The following is a 20,792-nucleotide window of genomic DNA, read 5'->3' as shown; positions in this document are numbered from 1 at the left end:
ACATACTCTATCCTAAGCATGAATCTAATTGCTTCCCATGAATTCCTAGAAGCATACCTCTCAGGCCATTTCTATCAGCTGCATTTGTAGAATCTGAGCAACGAAGGTTAAGTAATGGATCACCTCCAAGATCACCTGGAGAATCTGAACTGAGGAAGCTGGTGTTAACAGCGCACTCTCCTGCCCTTGGGGCTCACAGGTCTATAATCTGCATATTTGTGTTGTCTTCCTAAAATACTCACCCAGGTGCCTTATGTGCCACAGGGGGTTGATTGCAGAGTATTTCCCATGAAACACAATCAGCATTGGAGAGGTGGCCACCCCTCCTCCCAGGGAGCTGCTGTAGAGATTTTCCCTAAGAAATGGAATAGAAAAGCAACATTTGGCCTCGAGGCGCACAGACTCAGGTAAAGTAGCATCTTCTAATTTTGAAAGATGTAAAACCATCTCCCGCTATATAATAAGACTAGAGTTTTTCATTGCCTCCCAACTTTTTATTTTGAAAATTGTCTAAGAATACTGTGAATTCTCATCTAATTCGTATACACTCACAGCATAGCGTTTTGCCATTTTAATTTTCAGCCTTTTTTTTTTTTTGGCAAATATAGATCAAATTGCAATGCTACATTATGTAGAAGACCTACTTACAAATTCAAGGTCATGATGGCATTTAAAATATCCAGATAAAAAAGGACAGGAAATACAATGACATATTTAATAGTGGTTTTGTTAGAGGGTTTTTTTTTTCTCTTTTAAAACTTCGATAATAAAAAATGCTACATTTTAAAAAAATCCAACCTTCAAAAACAAAGTTGAGTTTATAAAATAAGTCTTAAAAACAAGTCTACATAAAAAGGAGACCCTCAACTGAAATAAATGATTTTCATTTATTTCTTCTTCTTCTGGAAGAAGACTTTACATTATTAATTCATTAGAAAAATGTTTGCATAATAAGATTCTGCAGGATCCTGCTTCCACTGACATACCATCTGTGATTAGATTCTCATCTCTTGTCCCCATTCTTTCTCATCAGTGCCTCTGTAAGAAAATCTAAGATGTCCATGAACTATTTCTAACCCGAGTTACGCGTAGAAAACTAACTGAACCATTGTGTTGCCAAGCATGGAAGGTGGCAGACGGGTCTACACATACTCCACATTTTTTTGCATCCACTTCTCCAGTTGTTTGGTGATGCGCTGGTGCTTCCATTCCGTCATGTTGGCCACAATCACACCCGGATTGAACGAGCAAGTGCTGGGGCTTATGCCAAGGTCTTTTATCGTCTTCTTCCTGTAGTCCAGGTAGCCCATGTATGTATTCTATAAAGGGACAGCATATGCTTTTGACCAAATCTTTCATTTCTGGAAAATAATCATTTTTCTGAGACCACCGTGTAGTATCTGGGTTTCCTGCTAGGTCACCGGCCACTTCCTAGCCCTGCTGGTTTTCTCGTTTCCCCAGCCTCACTGCCAGCACCTGTTCCCGTCTCTAGCACCGACTCCTGGGACAGCCTCATGGCTCCAAATACTGTGCAGAACCAGCCCTGATGTCTCCCAGCTCCTGCCACATCTGCCAACGCTGTCCCCTGGGGGCTTAACACGGCAGCTCCCCGTACACCCAAACACGGCTCCCAGTCCTGTCCCAAACCTGCTTCCTCATAACCTGCCCCACCTCGGTTCCTGGCAGCTCTGTTCTTCCAGATACTCAGGCAAAAAACCCAGGGTTATTAGGTCCTCCGTGGCTCCTGCTCATTCACTTTTCATCCCTATCTGTCAGCAAGCCCTGTTGGTCTCGTCTTCCAAACTACACCGCCAACACAGCTACCCCTGGTCTGGGCTGTCATTACCACTCAGGGTTTCTGCAAGTTTCAACTCCACTCTGTCTCTATGTCCCTCATCTGCCCAAAGCCTCTCCAGTGGCTTCCCATCTCGGAGTAAAAGCCAGAGTTCTTAAAATGGGCTGCCACACCCTGTGCCATCTGTCCCCACTGCCATTACCTAACGACTCTTCTCGCCCCGCTTTCCTCTGCCACACTGATCTCCTTGTTCCTTCAATGCAAGAAAGATACACTTTTGCCTCAGGACCTTCGAACATACTGTCACCTCTTCTTGGAAGGCTTTTCCTCTAAATATCTGCTGAGGTGGTTCCCTCAGTACTTTAAGGTGCAGGCTCAGGGACACCACCTCAGGGGAGCCTTCCGTGATCACCCAATTTAAAATACAGCTCGACCTGCACCCTGATCCTCTGTTAAATACTTCATTTACTGTCTTTTCCCACTAAAATGTAAGCTACACAAAGGCAGAAATTTTCATTTGTTTGCTGTAGCACTGGTACCTAAAACTGTCAGGCACATAGGGAGTTGCCGAATGGATGTGACACAAGGCAAGACACATTGTTTCATGCACACGGGCTGTCCTAACACTCCTCTGGGTGATGCTCAAGGTAACGGAACTAACAAAGACACTCGAGCACTTCCTGGGTGTCAGGCAGGTTCTGGGAACTTTGTACACACTACCTCATTAATTACATCCAATCCCTTTCCATGTATTAACTAATTTAATTCTCACAATCGCTCTACGAGGGAAGTGCTCTTCCCACCTCTCTTGGACAACGGAGGGAGAAGACGATTGGTAAGTAACCGGCCCAGGGTTTCAAGCTAAGTGATGGATCCGAGTTTTTGACCACGTCAGGGGTGGCCTGAAAGCCTAGGCCTCAAAGTGTGTCACATCTCTATTGTCACACATAAAAATGACTTCCTAGAACATTTTTTTGGAGAACAGCATTTGATTCCTAATAGCACCGAAAGCCATCCTTTTGGCTTTAGTATTCCATATAGGTTCATCTTTCCTCATTTCTTCCAGGGTAAGGAGCTCTTTAACCTTGAGGAAAATCAGTATTTTTCCTCTATTGCAGGTGGGGGGGAAAGTGGTGATCACTACTCTGAAATTAGAACCCAAAGTGCAGGGAGCCTCTTACAGGAAACCCCTGTCTTGGACAGAGAGTGTGGTCCCGGCCACCTACAGAACCAGGGTCCCTTCCGGAGCATTACTACAGGCCAGAACTTGGGCATCATGGTATCCCATTGCGGCTCACAAAAACAGAACAAGACAGATACTGTTCTTGCTGTGTTTCAGACCAGGAGAGCGGGACTTGCAGGGTCGTCCTGCCCCAGCCTCGGTATGCAGGGAGCTGGGGTGGACCGGGCAGCCCCGGCCCCTCCTGGGCAGGGTTCTCCCAGGTTAGATTATGATGAGCTGTGGGAAGGGAAGGGAGCAGGGCAGCAGGGTGAAGACAGGACCTCCGAGCAGCGAGCCCACCTGCAGCCCCACAAATCTGTTCATGTCCTGAGCGGAGGGCAAATCGCAGTCCCCCGAGAAAGCTGCCGCGTGGCCCAGGGCCAAGGTGGTGTCATAGAGTTCTTGGATATCACCTGAATTTAGAAACACCAAGAGTTAAAATATTATAGCATTTGTTTTAGAGCTAGATAGAGCCTTAGAACATGAGGCAGGCCCCGATTTTGCTGCGGAGGAAAAGTATGTGATCCCAATTTCAAGCGGCCTGAAGATCGACGTAATAACCTAGCTTGTCTCGGTTCAGAAAGCCACTCCATGGTAAGCTCGGATCGGCACTGGGCCGACTTCTTCACTTCAGTTGCCATGTGGCTTCCACGCCTGTGCTCATCTTATTTGCACATGGGAGACAGCAACGCTGAAACACCCAAACCGAGCTCACTTCCGAGAGTGTCATCAGGGAGACTAATTAATTGCCCTACATTTTAGGGATGCAGAGAAAGGGAAGGCTAGGTTATTTATGGCTGACTTTGACAGAGTAGCTCCCAGGTCGGCTGGATACTCCGGGGAAGTGAATATCCACACCTGTCTTCAAACTATTCCCAAACTTATAACCCTCTATTCTCCCCCACTTGAGTACACAAGTCAGAATCACTGAGCACCTCGCTATTTGGAAAATGAAGGGGGTAAGTCACTCATTCTACTTATCAGCTGCTTCCGTTTGGAGTGTTCTTGGCAGTCGGCAGTATACCTTGTACAATGACGTCGTCGTCCAAATAGATGACTTTCTCATGTTGATGGATAAGCAGGGGGAGATAAAATCGAACAAAGTTCAGCTGTTAAAACAACAACAAAAGTGATGGTGGGCCTCAGCTCAACTCCAGGTGCAGAGCAAAATCCAACAGGCTGCAGAGATGCCTCAGCGGCCAGGGATGGGGTCCCGGGGCCGCAACCTGCGCGGGCAGATCAGCGCCCTCCTAGATCCGAGCCCTCAGCTGTGGAGACGGTGACGGGACACTTCCCCTTTGTGAATGGCTACAGCGGGAGTCAGAGGCTTCCTTCCTGGTCTATCTTTCAGGCCACAAATTGCCTGCTCTCCTCTACACTAGTAACTGGACTGCTATCAACTAAATCAGCCTCACGCACACGCGCGCACACACATACACACACACACATACACACGCATGCATGGGCACGGGCACAGAGATGTCCCGGCCACAAGTTAAACCTCTCAGCTCCATGGACCAGAAAAAAAGTCGACAAGCATGAGCTGAAGGTGGGAGTCGTGTAGTTTTATTAGCCGCACCATTGAATCCAAAATCCCTTCTCAGCTCACACTCCGATAATAAATATAAGAGATTGGGAAAAGAGCATGTCATCAAAGGGCTTGGAATTCAGTACCTTTCTGAGGATGGATTTCAGTAACAATTACATGTATAAGGTGGCTGCATTTTCTGTGAATCTGCCATCAACACTACTCTTTATGCAAGAAAGAGTCCCTTGGGTAAGAACTCTTGCAGTAAAATACCTTAAGATTCCCAATGCCAGGGAAAACAGTGGTGTCTCCTGAAAATATCTTAGTTGAACCTATGAGGTATATAATCTATCATGCTACTGTTTTTCCTTAGCTGCTGGGATACCCTGGGCTGAATTTAATGTCCAGTTGCCGTACACACAACAGCCTGTGGGTTGGGAATATTTTTCCCTGGCCTCACTATTTGGCCCCAACCCCTCCCCCACCCCTACAAGCATATTCACATACATAAATGCAGCCTACATTTTCTTACACTTCATTTCTTCTTTAATAGTTTTATTATATTTATGTAAACCACCTTAAATTCTTCTGGAGCAGATAGCTTATAAATTTTAAGTAACCAGAGCTTGGTGGAAATCTAACACAGCTTCAAAAATATTCCATCCACATCCCAGTGGCTGGTGCTCCACACTGAGCAAGAGTCTCACCAAAGACTGTCCCCAGCACATGCGTGCTTCCTACTTACAGGCTGGAGCAATTCGGGCCTTGATGAGTCTGGTCTAATTTTCCCTTTGAGGACTATAGGGTTGAATTCCACGATTTTAAAGTTTATTTCTCTTAGTTTAGAATGTTCGATCCATTTTCTAAAGAGATGATTAAAAAAAAAAAAAAAGAAAGCTGTAGTATACACCTCCAACCTTTCCTCAATTTGCCTATTGCTTCAGAATCAATCTGTTGACTGAAAGTTAAGAATAAAATGTGTATAACTTTAGTAGAGTTTAGTCTAAAAATCCTTCTGATTTTTTTTTTCCCAGTCTGGTCTGGCTTCAGATCTTTCCTCTTTTTTACTCTAATTCCCATAACTCTGCAAAGGAAATGAAGCAAAATAGTAATAATCAAATATCTCCCCAGATCCACATAATCTCCACAGGAAACTGGAAGAACAAAAATGTTCCTGCCATGGGCTAACAGATTTATCAAGTTATGAAGCAGGACATTCAGCATCTTCTGCTCGATGGAAGTCATTCTCACTCTGCTGTTTGGACTCCAAGGATGATTTGAAGTTATCCTTGTCTCTTTGTCTCTGCCTCTCACTGTTTCCCACCTGTCCTCGCCTCCCACCTTCTCCTCCTCCCTGTCCCCACCCTGTCCCCTCATGTGCGCTCAGTCTCACACAATGTGTGACTATCTTTTATCCAATTCATAATACAATTCTTGGTAGAAATTCTCTCAAAATACAATTGTCAATGACTCAAGTCACACATGGTAGCGTTTCTTTTTGCTCAAAAATCGACAAAAGAGTTGATCTTCTGAATAGCATTTAGATCTGCAAAATTTGAACCCTAAAACCAGTCATGTACACAATGTTTTATGTCAATTATATCTCTCTCTTTTTTTTAAAGATTTTATTTATTTATTTGACAAAGAGAGATCACAAGTAGGCAGAGAGGCAGGCAGAGAGAGAGGAAGGAAAACGGGCTCCCTGCTGAGCAGAGAGCCCGATGCGGGGCTCGATCCCAGGACCCTGGGATCATGACCTGAGCTGAAGGCAGAGGCTTTAACCCACTGAGCCACCCAGGCACCCCATATGTCAATTATATCTCAATAAATCTGGAGGTGAGGAGAAGTCATGTCAACAAGATAGACAATCCAACTGAAAAACTGGCAAGTACTCAAGCAACTTCTAAGTGGCCAAGAAATGTGGGAAAAACAGTACTCAGACTCACTAGATATAAAGGGATCTCAAGGTAAACCACAATGAGATAGTCCCGGACACCCATTGGTATGGCAAAGTTAAAAAGACCGACCACACCACTTTGGGGTGGTGGTTGTTACGGGGGGTATGTTTACTTTGTGATGACTCACTAAGCTGCACACAGGATTTGTGCAATATTCTGTTTTTGTGTTGTACTTCAACGAAAAGAGGGTTTTTTGTTTTTAAATTCTTTAAAACAGGGGTAGTGGGCTACACAACAAGAGCTGGGAGACAGTGCCTGCTCAGAGTCCTGGAGCTCATGCCTTTTGTTTGAGTACAAACCCTTGCTCCGAACATATTAAACACGCTACCCTTTGGGGTTTGGTTATCTGGTTTTCATACCCACTGAGAATTACACGGCTGTTAACAGCAGGCTAAGGGAACAATATGCAACAATAGATGATAAGAAAAGTGCGATATGAAACAGAAAATCTAGAACGTATACATAAACCCTCAAAACCCACAGGAGCTGAGGACCATTTAGATTAGGAGCAAGTGTTTTCCGTATCTCAGTACCTCCTATTTGTGCTAGGACTTAAAAATCTAATTGTAAAATTCATACATAAATACATTTTCAGGGAGCCTGGCTAACTCAGTTGGAAGATCTTGATCTTGGGGTCATGAGTTCAAGCCCCCACATACAGTGTAGATATTACTAAGATAAATAAACAAACTTAAGAAAAATAATGCTTTCTTTTTTCCTTGTTTTTTAAGATTTTATTTATTTGAGGGACAGAATAAGTGAAAGAACAGGAATGGGGGGACGGACTGAGGAAGAGGGAGAGGCAGCAAGGAGCCCACAGTGGGGTGATCCCAGGACCCTGGGATCATGACCCGAACTGAAAGCAGATCTTAACCAACTGAGTCACCCAGCGCCCTTATTCTCTTTCCAAATAATAGAAATAACACTTGAAATACCTTGAACTTCCTTCATCACTGATCTCCCCAATCCCTCCATCCTCCCCAGAGATAGCCATTGTTAACAGATGGACATCTTTGGGGCCTTTTTTTTTTTTTTAACAGAAACACATATATGTACATGTACACATTTATAGTTTGGGTTGGGTTTCTTTTTAAGAATTTTTTTTAAGATTTTATTTATTTTTTTGGCAGAGAGAGAGAGAGAGAAAGCACAAGCAGGGGAGTGGCAGGCAGAGGGAGAACGAGAAGAACTCCCCACTGAGCAGAGAGCCCAGCATGGGGCATCTGATCATGACTTGAGCCCAAGGCAGATGCTTAACTGACCGAGCCACCCAGGCTCCAACCCCCTTTTTTAAGACTTTATTTTTAAGTAATCTGTACACCCAGTGTGAGACTCGAACTCACGACCCTGATATTAAGAACCACGTGCTAGGGGCACCTGGATGGCTCAGGGGGTTAAAGCCTCTGCCTTCGGCTCAGGTCATGATCCCAGGGTCCTGGGATCAAGTTCCGCATTGAGTTCCCTGCTCAGGGGGGAGCCTGCTTCCCTTCCTCTCTCTGTCTATTTGTGATCTCTGTCAAATAAATAAATATTATCTTTAAAAAAAAAAAAAAAAAAGAGTCTCATGCTCTACTGACTAAGCCAGCCAGGTACCCCTGGTTTTTTTATTTTTAAAGCTATAACTAGATGTTTTTGTGCCCCCCCTCATTCATATGTTGAAACCTAATCCTCAGTGTGATGGCATTTGGAGGCGTGGTCTTCAGAAGGTGTTTAGGTCCTGAAGGGTGGGGCCCTCATGAGTGGGATTAGCGCCCTGACAACAGAGACCCCCGGAGAGCTCCCTCAACCCTTCCTCCACAGGAGGATAAATGCAAAATGCAACAAAAATGCAGCCCTCTGTGAACCAGGAAGCAGGCCCTTCCCAGACATGGAATTGGCCAGGGCCTACATCTTGGGCTTCGCAGCCTCCAGAACTGTGAGAAATGCATTTCTATTTTTGTAAGCCACCCAGTCTGGGGCATTCTGTCCCCGCAGCCTGAATGGATAAGACATTTGTAGAATGGGTCATAGCATATGAGGTATACTGCAGTGTGTGTCTCCCACTGGCCAATAGATCTTTGTCAGGATACCCACATTGCCTTCTTTCTCTTCTAATAGCTCGGTCATACTCCATAGTTCGTTTCAATATTCTTCTATTGATGGACATTTAAGCACATAGCAATGTTTTTTGCTATTCATATAATGCTGAAATTAACACTGTTGTACCTATATTTTGATAATATGTATTAGAATTTCTGTACCAGATTCCGAGCAGTGGAAATGGTATGGTGAGTCAAACTATACATTCATGTAACTTTTTTTTTTTTTTAATTTAAATTCCAGTTAGTTACCCTAAGGTGTAACATTAGTTTTTGGTGTACACTCTAGTGATTCAACACTTCCATACAACACCTGGTGCTTATCATAAGTGCATTCCTGAATCCCCATCTCCTGTTTTGCCCATTCCCCTGACCCACCTCCCCTCTGGGAACCAGCAGTTTGTTCTCTATAGTTAAAAGTCTATTTCTTGGTTTGTCTCTCTCTCTCTTTTTTCCTTCACTCATTTTTTCCCTTACATTCCACATATGAGTGAAGCCGTATGTTATTTGTCTTTCTCTGATTTATTTCACTTAACATAATACAATCTAGCTCCATCCATGTCATTGCAAATGGCAAGATGTAATTCTTTTTTTCTGGCTGTATAATACTCCACTGAATGCACACATCACCTCTTCTTTATCCATTCCTCAGTCCATGGACGCTGGGGCGGCTACCTTGATTTGGCTGCTATAAAAGGAGGAGTGCATATGTCACTTTGAGTTAGCGTTTTTGTATTTCATGGGTAATGCCCAGTAGAGCAGTTACTGGATTGCAGGGTAGTTCTACTTTTAACTTTGAGGAAACTCCATACTGTCTTCCACAGTGGCCGCAGCAGCTCAATGCATACAAAATTTTATTAGATGTTGCCATGTTGCCCTCTCAAAATACGTTACCAATTTATTTTTATTTTTATTTTTTTTTACCAATTTACAAAGTGTACATTGTTTAACTAGGGAATAAGCATGTCCATTTTCTTGCACTGGACTTTGTCCTATTTAATTTTTACCATCTCCATGTGTGAAAAATTATATCATTGTCATTTTAATTTGCATTTCCCTGTGAGTAATACAGAATACCTTTTCATGTTTGTTGACCACTTGTGTTTTTTCTTCTGTGAATTATTTGTTGGTATTCTACGCTCATTTTTCTACTAGATGCTTGTATGTTTCAAAAAAATTTTTGTAAGAATTCTTTTTATATTTTGGAGACTAATCCTTCATCTATAATATATGTTGAAAATATTTGGCCTAGTTTCTTGTATGATTAATTTCACTTACAGTGTTTTTCATCTTTTAAAAGTTTTTAGGGGTATCTGGGTGGCTCAGTCAGTTAAGTGTCTGCCCTCAGCTCAGATCATGATCCCAGGGTCCTGGGATTGAGGCCCAGGTTGGGCTCCCTGCTCAGCGGGGAGTCTGTTTCTCCCCCTCTCTCTGCCACTCCCCTGGCTCATGCTCTCTCTCTCAAATAAATAAATAAAATCTTTAAAATGGGCAAACAAATACATAAATAAAGTTCTTATCACTAATTCCAACACTTGGGTTCTTTTTAAAAAAAAGTAAATCAATAAATTAATAATGTTTTAAAATATTAAGCAGTAAAATTTGTCCATTTTTTTCTTATGATTTTTGGGCTCACAGAGTCATTTTCCATAGCAAAGCTTGGATTTTTTTAAAGAATACTTTAAAATTTTGATTGTTTATTTCTTCTAAATCCATTTCCAACTTGTTTTTTAGTGTGTTGTGTGATAGGAAACAGATTGCTTTGCAGTTCAAAAATTATAATTAGTGATGATCTGGGTCATAGTGAAATGATATATTAATATCCTCCCAGGCTAAGAAAGCAGAGGAAAGAGAAACCATTTGAGAAAGAAAGATTTCCACATAACCTGCTTAAGGATTGCAGTTATTTAGTTCATTAGACAATGCACTTCTGCAGAACGATGCGTTGCTTTACCAGATTAATGAGGCTTTGCTGTAACTTCCCTAGCGAGGCAACACATTCATCAGGTCACCAAGTAAATCTCAAATTAATTCAAATGACATTTATCAAACCCCAAACACAGGGAAATCCATTTAAGGAAAGATAATAAAAATGAAAAAGTAGAAAACTCCAAAGTCTATAGGGCACAAATTACCGGATTCGAGATAGAGTGTTCCGGAGTCCAACGACATAGAAGAGAATGTTGGCATCAGTGTTGCTGTAGATGCTGTTGATGGCAGCCATGGTGGCACCCATTCTCCCTGCCGCAGCACAAATCACCACAGGAATCTCCTCCTCCATTTCCTCAGGAGGCTCAGAGTCATCATCTGGACACATCAAAATCAGTGTCTTAGAACATGAAGGAATTTCAAAGTAGGGCCAGTTTAAATTGTGTTCCACACGCCTGGGGGAAGACAGCATAGTGTGGAAGAGACTGCCAACTGTTCTCCAACACCCAGTCTCCTCTTCTCTTAGAATGTCGGAATTTTACCTGGCACATTGCCAACCACAAAAGATCTGTTTCTCAGATTCCCTTGCAAGTCTGTGTGATCAAGTTCAGACCAACGGGAGGTTCGTGCAGGTATGTGGGCGACTACTGGGTTTGCCTTTGAAAGCAATGCGCTGGCCTCCCCTCTTCCTTTTCCCCTTCCCATTGTCTGGAATGGGGATATGCTGACAGGACTTCGGGCAGCCATCTTGGACCACCAGATGGAGGCTACCTATGGAGGACACCAAAACCCTAAGAGAGAAGGAATCTTGATCTGGGTGACTATGGAACAGACACATCACGCTTTCACCTGAAAGCAAATAAACTTCTGTTTCGCTTCAGGCACTATTATTTTGGAGCTCTCTGACAGAAGCCGATCAGATAGCCCAACACAGACACACAGTTGAAAAATACATGAAGAAATGAAAGCCTCCTTTGACTCAACAGTTCCACAGCTCCTCCCCTCTTTCCTAAATTGGAACATTTACCCTGTCTGTGCTGCTATAAAATCTACTGCTTGTGATCTTCCTTCCCCTATCCACCCTCTAGTCAAGTGTCTCAAAAGTTGATAGCAAGAGAAAGGCGGTAAATGAAAGAGCATGACTAATGGACAAGATGAATAATTGATTGTTCTTTTGAGCTGTGGCTGTGATATAAAACACTGGTGTTGTAACATCACATTTTGGCACCACAATGCAATTTTCTAGGATGAAGGATAATAATTATCCTTATGTAGAGAATCCATTATCAGGTGCCTTTCTGGGTCTTACTTAAAGTTCGCTCTCTGTTCACAGATACTTTTTGCAAAATACCACTCAGAAGCAGGGTAGTCTAGCTGGTGTTTAATCCAACAAATATACAGTAAACTAACCACCAGGACCTGTGCTTTGTATAACTTAAGGAACATTGAAGAGTCTGCCTACATGTCTTCCACAAGCAGGCTACTACATTGGACATGTCCACCATGAGAATAAGTCTGTTTTCACAGTATCTTTACTGACGTGAGAGAATGCTCATAACACAATGTTAAGGGGGAAAGGAATACAAAACTCTTTCTAGTATTTGGTGCACAAAATCGCCACAGGAATCTCCTCTAGTGTATGATCCCAATGTGATATACACAGACATATGTATTTTCAAAAGGATCTACATCTGTTTATGGAATTATGAGTGATTTTAATTTCCTTATTTGTCTCTCTTATGTTTTCCAAATTCTCTAAAGTAACCATGGTTACTTTCATAAACAACAAAAAAATATTTCTTAAGGGATTATTCCTTCTGGACTAAACTGTCACCCTGGGGAGGTTTCCCAATCATGTGGCAAGTCCACCTGCTGGCAGTGAAGTGAACCGCCCACACGCAAATCCAACTGTGTTTCCTCCCTGCTTCCCAGCCTCCAGTGGTTCCCATAAGGTAAAGCCACCTTTCCTTTGCCTGGCACACAGGGTACCTTGTGATCCAGCCCTTGCTCACTTCCCTAGGCTGGGCTATACCAGCAAAACCAAACTATTTGTGGTCCCTGGAATACTGCACCAGGCAGGTTGTCCCTTTCTGCAGTGCCTTTGCACACACTGTTCCTAATGTCTGGAACTCTCCTTCCATCCTTTCCTGCATGGCTAGCTCTGACACCGTCAGTCCAGATCAGACCCTCTGAAAAGCCTTAACAGCTCCTTAAACAAATTAGCTCACCCCCTGCCTGTGCTCACTGTGGCTTTGTTTGTGGCTGGACTTAGCAGCTGCCTTGCAATGTTTTTGGTTGCATGTCTTTCCTTTCCCATTACACCGGGAGCTCCGTGAGGGCTGGGACGGTATCGTGTTCATCATCTCTGTCTGCTCACTTGCAGCTAGCACAGTGCCTGGAACACAGTAGATTCTCAATCCGTTTTGGAGGGATCATGAATGGATGGCTGAATTTATTAAATCCTCTCTTTGAACACTCACCCCACTGCACACAAAACATCTATTCATGTGTCTGTCTCCTCTGCTAGACTGTGAGCTCATTATATTATCCCCGCGGAGTCTGGCACCTAGGAAGCACTTAATAAAAGTTTGCTGGGTTTAACTGCATTGATGTGCAGCTCTTACAGAACAAGGATTTGGAGGAATGATTCCTGGACTACTTCTAGGCGCAAAGAGAGAGAGAAGGGCTGGAAAGCTGGGACAGAGCCAGGCTGAATTAGGGAACAGAATAAGGGAGGAAGAAGGTATCCCCAGGAAAAAGGGCCACCCCAAGAGGTCAAACACCAAGTTGAAAGCCCTGCTGCGGACACGTCACACTGCCACACTTCTCAGGAGCCTCTGCCAATCAGAGGAACTGGAAGCTAACCTAAGCCAAAAACACCTCTCTCTGCCAAGAAGTCTTCCCTGGACAGAATATGGATGAAGGCTCACTGGAGAAAGAGGGGGAAAGATTTATCAACTGTAAATTCTTCACTCATGTGTCATCATTACAGCTTCTTGGAGAACCATCCACTGTATTTGGCTCTGTTGTGCCAGGGGGTGCCTAAACCAGTCCACCAAAAGATTTAGCTGCTTGGTGCCCATAAAGTCTCTAGAAAACACCATACCAATGGCAATGTGGACTAGAAATGTATTACGTTGGACTAATCTGCTCTCACAGCCTCTCTTATCAGACCACGCCCATTCCTAGAAAAAGTGAAATGTCTGCTCTCCCAATGCCAAGTCTCCGAATCCCATTTCAAATTAGGGTCTTTTTAGCCAAGCATGTAAACTTGCCTCACCTCAGATGGGCCAGGTGTGAATCACCAGCTAAATTATTAGAAGATTACATCAAATGTCATTATCAGGAGAAGACACAAAATGGCACCATGCTTTTCTTCCCCATGTGACCTGACAGGGCTTCTAGACATTACCTCATAACACTAGTTCTTTGAATTATTGTCTTTGAAAATAGAAAAGTTAATATGGTGTAGGTGGAGCACAGAGGAGTTTTACTGAGTCTGTATTCTAGAATGGTAGATAAAAGTCATTACACATTTCTCACAGCCCATGTACAACACCAGGAGTGAACCTTAATGGTGTAAACTGTGGACAGTCGGTGTTAATGACGTGCCCGTGAAGGTTCTTCAGTCGTCACTAATGTACCATCTGGCAGGGGATATTAATAATGGGGGAAGCTGTGTGTGTGTGTCTGTGTGTGTGTGTAGGGGCAGGAGTTATATGGGAAATCGCTGTACCTTCCACTCAATTTTCCTATGAACACAAAACTGCTCTTTTTAAAAAAATAAAGTATTTTTTAAAAGATTGTGTTTATTTATTTATTTATTTGAGAAAGAGAGAGCACAGCAGGGGGAGCAGCAGAGGGAGAAGGAGAAACAGACCCCACTGAGTAGGGAGTCCAATGTGGGACTCGATCCTGGGTTTCTGGGATCATGACCTGAGCCTAAGTCTGATGCTTAACTGACAATATATAAAATCTATTAAAAATACTAATATGCACTTCCTGAAAAAAATTCCAGGGGCACCTGGGTGACTCAGTCAGTAAAGAATCTGCCTTCAGGGGGTGCCTGGGTGGCTCAGTGGGTTAAAGCCTCTGCCTTTGGCTTAGGTCATGATCCCAGGGTCCTGGAATCGAGCCCTGCATTGGGATCTCTGCTCGGCAGGGAGCCTGCTTCCCTTCCTCTCTCTCTGCCTGCTTCTCTGCCTACTTGTGATCTCTGTCTGTCAAATAAATAAATAAAATCTTTAAAAAAAAAAAAAAAAGAATCTGCCTTCAGCTCAGATCATGATCCTGGAGTCCCAAGATGGAGCCCTGCATGGGGCTCCCAGCTCAGCTGGGAGTCTGCTTCTCCCCTTGCCCCTCACCCCACTCATGTTCTCTCTCTCTCTCCCTCTCTGTCTCTCTCTCTCACATAAGCAAATAAAAAATTAAAAAAAAATTCCAGCCCCCAATTCTAATAAACCATGATGATTTTCTTCATACCTCTCCTCTCCCATTCCAAAGGTTGATCTCTGTTACGAGTGTAGTGTGTGTGCCTCTCAAATCCTTCTTCACATCATTCCAAAAGGAAATAGACCACTTAGGTGTATTATTTTTTTAAAACCAAAATGAAATCATCCTTTTCACGGTTTTCTGCAACTTGGCTTTTTCTACTTAACAGAGTACAGATGTCTTTCCATGTCAACACTATGTTCTTTTGAATGGTAGTCCATAACACTGATTCTTTTTTGTTTAACACTGCATGGGATTAAAAATGTGACACTGGACCCATTCATCTGCTCCAAACACTTTGTTGTTTTAACAGCTGTTACAAAAGCTAGTCATTTCTCTCTGTGGAGAAAGGAGCTTGCAGTGGGATTCAACTGGCCAAATGCATTGGTTTATGGGCAGGGAGTGAAGGGTGAGGAGGAAAGAACTTGAAGTTCAGACAACCCTTGACCTTGTATGGCTTCCTTTCTCTACTGAGGCATAATTTATCATTATGGACTGAATTGCATAGATTCATATCTTGAAGCCCTAACCCCTAGTAACTCAGAATGTGACTATATTTGAAGACAGATCTTTTAAAGTGCAGTCAAGTGAAAAATGAGGCCATTAGGGCGGGGCCTTAATCTAGTATGACGGGTGTCCTTATAAGAAGAAGCAGGGACACCAGAGATGTAAACACTCGGAGAAGGTCATCTGAGGACACGGGGAGAACTCTGAGCCGAGAAGAGAAGCCTCGGGAGGAGCCAACACTGCCAGCACCTGGGTCTTGGAATTCCAGCCTCAAGAGCTGTGAGAAAATAAATTGCTTTTGTTTAGGCCACCTAGTCTGTGGTATTTTGTTAAGGCAGCCCAGGCTGACAAACACAGATTTCTTAAAATGTGGAAATTTTGGAATTTTCTTCAAATTTCCTACTGTAGGCATACAGTTCCATGACTTCTAGTAAATTGATAGAGTTGCACAACCATTGACACCACAGTCCAGATTAGAACGTCTCCACCTCCCTGAAAAGTTCCCTTAAACTGGGCGTTGCTGTCAATCCACTTCCACTTCCAGCCCCAGACAACCATGGCTCGCTTCTCTGTCTCTGTATATTTACCTTTTCTAGAAACTTCTATACACAGAATTGTAAAATATGTGGGCTTTCGGGTCTGACTTCTTTCACGTAGCATCATCTCTGCGAGATTTACCCACAGCGAGGCACATATTACTATGTTCCTTTTTATTGTTGAAAAGAACTTCATTGTGTCAATATACTACATTTCATCTAATCACTAGTTGAGTCACTCGTGGATTGTTTCCAGTTTGCGGCTACAAAGGATAACTCCCTAGAAACACTTGTCTTTATGTGGAACCAGTCTCTTTCCAGATGTTCCTCGTGTTCATTTAGACCAGATTGCATATTTTTTAAAGATTTTATATATTTATTTGAGAGAGAGAGCAAGTAAGAGAGAACATGAGAGAGGAGAAGGTCAAAGAGAGAAGCAGACTCCCCGCAGAGCTGGGAGCCCGATGCGGGACTCGATCCCAGGACTCTGGAATCATGACCAGAGCCAAAGGCAGCTGCCTAACCAACTGAGCCACCCAGGCGCCCCAAGATTACACATGTTTTTAACTGTTTAGTTTTTGTTTGTTTGTTTGTTTGTGAGAAAGAGAGAGCGAGAGAGAGAGCATGAGCAGGGGAAAGGAGCAGAGGGAAAAGAAGAAGCAGACTCCCTGCTGAGCAGGGAGTCCTATGTGGGGCTCCATCCCAGGACCCTGAGATCATGCTCTGAGCTGAAGTCAGATGCTTAACTGACTGAGCCACCCAGGTACCCCTTTTTTTAATGCATTGCTTATATCAAGATAAGTCAATTTTATGAGAACACAGACATTGTTTTTTTCATTGTATGTTCAGCGCCTAAGCTGGCTTAAGAAAAAAGTGTGAGATGAATGTAATTCATCATGTAAAATATCCATTGTATTTGTTTTTGGTTGATACAGAAACAGGAAATATTTTTGTCTTCTGCATTTTCCATAAATGTATTTGTTTGATTAATATAAAAATTAAATTATCTAAAAATAAGGGCATCTGGCTGGCTCATTTGCAGGAGTGTAAGACTCTTGATCTCAGGGTTGTGAGTTTGAGCCCCACAGTGGGTGTAAAGATTATTTAAAAATAAAATCTTTATAAATAATATAATATAACATAACATACATGCTATCAGTGCTTCTGAATTTTTGTGTGGGTTGATTTTGTGTGTTCAGAGGTTGTGAAAGTGCCATTTCAAGCAATTCACCCCTTAGAAGGGAAACCGGGCTTCTTGGCACAGCTGGAAGAGGATATAGGGTCAATACAGGATCCTTTTTCTTTTTTTTAAAGATTTTATTTATTTGACAGACAAAGATCACAAGTAGGCAGAGAAGCAGTCAGAGAGAGGGGGAAGCAGGCTCCCTGTTGAGCAGAGAGCCCGATGTGAGGCTTGATCCCAGGACTGTGAGATCATGACCTGAGCCGAAGGCAGAGGCTTAATCCACTGAGCCACCCAGGCGCCCCAATACAGGATCCTTTTTAAGTTGAAAATTCTGAGGCTATTGGTGTGCTGATGGGAATGAACCAGCGGGGAGAAGAGAGAGAAGGCATTTTTCATAATCTAAATTATTGAAGGCTCAATGGACGGATATAAAGCAAGTTACCCAAAGTGTAGTCCAAAAACCAAGTGTCACTGGGAGCTTATTAGAAATGCAAATTCTCAGGCCTTACTCTAAACCTACTAATTCAAAATTTCTCAGGGTGGGTCCAAGTATTGTGTTTTAACAAACCCTAATTGTGATTCTTATATGTGCTAACATTTGAGTAGCATTGATCATTCTAGAACATCACTGAATAGTTGGCCTTGGGTGGATATTCTATAAGCAGGTCCTTGAGATCTGACCAGATTGTGGCTTATCTCTGAACCCAGCTACTGAAAGGAATCAAAGGGAACACATTTAAACCGCAGTCCTAGGTATCCCATCTTGACGGATTACATGCTTGTTTATCTGCTTTGTTCCTTTTTTAAAAATTCTTCTTATTATGGTAAAAAACACATAAAATTTATCATCTTCACCATTTTTAAATGCACAGTTCAGTGTATTAAAGACATTCACACAGTTGTACAAATCTCGCCACCGTCCATCCCCGTAACTCTTCTAAAACAAGAGTTTTATAAACTCATCTTATAAAACTACCACTTTGGGGCACCTGGGAGCTCAGTGGGTTAAAGCCTCTGCCTTCGGCTCAGGTCATGATCCCAGGGTCCTGGGATCAAGCCCCGCATTGGGATCTCTGCTCTGCGGGGAGCCTGCTTCCTCCTCTCTCTCTCTGCCTGCCTCTCTGCCTACTTGTGATCTCTGTCTGTCAAATAAATAAATAAAATCTTTTAAAAAAAAACACACAAAAAACTACCACTTATACCCATTAAGCAAGAACTCCCTATCTGCACCCGCCCCCAGCCCAGTCCTTGGCAACCACCATTATACTTTCTGTCTGGATAATTTTGACTGTCTAAGTACCTCATATAAGAAGAATCACACAGTATTTGTCTTTTCGTGACTGGCTTACTTCCTTTAGCATACCTGTTTCATAAATTCTTTTTTTTTTTTTTTTTAAATTTTTATTTATTTATTTGACAGACAGAGATCACAAATAGGCAGAGAGGCAGGCAGAGAGAGAGGAAGGGAAGCAGGCTTCCCGCTGAGCAGGGAGCCCGACGCGGGGCTCGATCCCAGGACTCTGGGACCATGACCTGAGCTGAAGGCAGAGGCCCCAACCCACTGAGCCACCCAGGTGCCCCTGCATACCTGTTTCATTCCTGAGCACAGTCCCCTTATGAACTTTCTTATACAGGATCCCACAGAGGGTCACAATCAGAAGGAACAGCAACACCTGATTAACTGAAATAAAAACAGAAACACATTCAAGTGTAACCTATCAAGCTAAAATCTGGGGAAGTTTAGAATTGTCATAGGAGCAGATGACTTCCCTGACATGCACAGCAGTGGTGGTCTGGGACTCTTCTTTAAGCAGATGGCACGTGCAGTAGAGGTTAACCTGGGATGTTGCTGATGCTCAAGGATATGGAGATGTAGTTTAAGAAGGATCCAGGGCTACCCCTAGGCAGTCTGATGGCAGAGGCTACAGCCTTAATGCCTGTATAATGCTGCCTCTGGAGCCACTTTCTGTGCATGAACGCTTCGTTTCGATTGACAGCTCACATTTATATAATGCTTATGATGAGCCAGTACTTCTAAGAAAACATGTTCTCAGCTATTGTAACACATCTGCTTCTCAGTTAAATCAACCGCTGGTCAAGGATGATGTACAGAAAATTCTTGCCCTGAGTAAGAAGCCGGAAGACCCAAATATCTCTTCCAGTGGTGAGCATTCAGGACCATCTGTTCCGGAACAGTGATGCTTGCCCTTGGGATCTACTGAGAAGCAGAGTGATACAGGACAGTGTTTTCCTAATATGAAGCAGCACGGGCCACTGATTGTACATGAGATGCTATAGGAGGTCCATGATCGTGGCACTGAGTAACATTAAATCATGGTGTGAGAAATCAGTTTCATTTTAGCGGCAGGCAGGCAACAAAAGCTACCCAGAATTGAATAACATTGTTCTAATCATATGTATTTGCTTAATCACCTTGTTTTTATGATAGGAAATAGCTTGTTCTATTTATAGTAAGGGTGTACACTTACTATGATAAAGTACACATAATTCTTTGAGTCAACTTAAAGAAAACCGTTAAGTCATGCGTAAGACAGAAGAAACACAGATGATGAAAAGTTGAGAAGGTGTTCACTGGTCTACATGGAGCATAAGTACTTGAAGTCTGGAAAGTGTTGGTAGGAGAGGAAAGGGCTAGGATTTCAAGTGAGAGTTAAATATTGCTTCTATCACTTCTTAGCTGTGTGGCTTTGGGCAGGTTACTTAACCTCTCTGAGCCTCAGTTTGCTCATCTGCTCCCTGAAGACTGTGATTGTAATAGTAATCATTGTCTCACCTGGGTGTTTGGAGAGTTAACAGAGGCAACATGGGCCTGTAAACTCTTACAATTGTTATGTGTTATCATTTCCTGCTATTGTGCATCAGGTGTTTACATTTATTGGCCTCATACTGATCTATTTTCTGGCTCCTAGACCTTTGTCTTCACATTGGTAAAAGGAAGGAGTCAGTCTTCACGGATGTCTTCCAGAACTGTATTCCAAACTCAATGATTCTATTGTGCTAACATCCAGCTCCCCTCTGCCTTTCTGGACTCTCAGATTCAGCCAGAGACAACAGGATAATAGACTCAGTTTAAAACCAAACTACAGAGGGGGCTCCTGGATGGCTCGGTGGGTTGGGGCCTCTGTTGAGTCAGGCTTTCTGCTCATCAGGGCTTTCTGCTCAGTGGGGAGCCTATTCCCTTCCTCTCTCTGCCTGACTCTCTGCCTGCTTGTGCTCTCTGTCAAATAAATAATAAATAATCGTAAAAAAAAATAAAACAAACCCGAGCTATAGAGAAATAGAAGGTAAGGAACAAAGTCCTATAGTTTATTTATATGTCTGATTAACATTTACCTGCCACAGCCACTTTAGGGAAGCAACTCAATGTCTACCACCACCTCTATTCTTTTTTTTTTGTATAAGTATGTCCTATGCAATATTTGGGATATACTTACACTAAAATATCATTCACAGTCAATCTGAAATCCATATCTAACTGGATATCTTGTCTTTTCATCTGCTGCATCAAGCAACTCTACCCTGAGACTAACAGCAACACAAT

The 20,792-nt window shown here is 42.9% G+C and overlaps 1 protein-coding gene across 1 annotated transcript in view; it reads right to left on the bottom strand.

Annotated features, from left to right (window-relative positions):
- GLT8D2 (glycosyltransferase 8 domain containing 2) overlaps positions 1 to 20,792 on the bottom strand; it is a 37,014-nt gene that overhangs the window by 4,343 nt on the left and 11,879 nt on the right. The window contains exons 3-9 of the mRNA XM_080811022.1: positions 18,819 to 18,911; positions 10,717 to 10,888; positions 5,291 to 5,408; positions 4,042 to 4,126; positions 3,318 to 3,430; positions 1,153 to 1,319; positions 243 to 355 (exon numbers count right to left, since the gene is read on the bottom strand). Coding sequence (XP_080667148.1) covers positions 243 to 355; positions 1,153 to 1,319; positions 3,318 to 3,430; positions 4,042 to 4,126; positions 5,291 to 5,408; positions 10,717 to 10,888; positions 18,819 to 18,911 — 861 coding nt within the window. The remainder of the gene's footprint in view (positions 1 to 242; positions 356 to 1,152; positions 1,320 to 3,317; positions 3,431 to 4,041; positions 4,127 to 5,290; positions 5,409 to 10,716; positions 10,889 to 18,818; positions 18,912 to 20,792) is intronic.

This window comes from Martes martes, assembly GCF_963455335.1.
Source record: "Martes martes genome assembly, chromosome: 8".
Lineage (NCBI taxonomy): Eukaryota > Metazoa > Chordata > Mammalia > Carnivora > Mustelidae > Martes > Martes martes.
The sequence above is the reverse complement of the archived record's forward strand: the minus strand, read 5'-3'. Positions and strand labels throughout refer to the sequence as shown.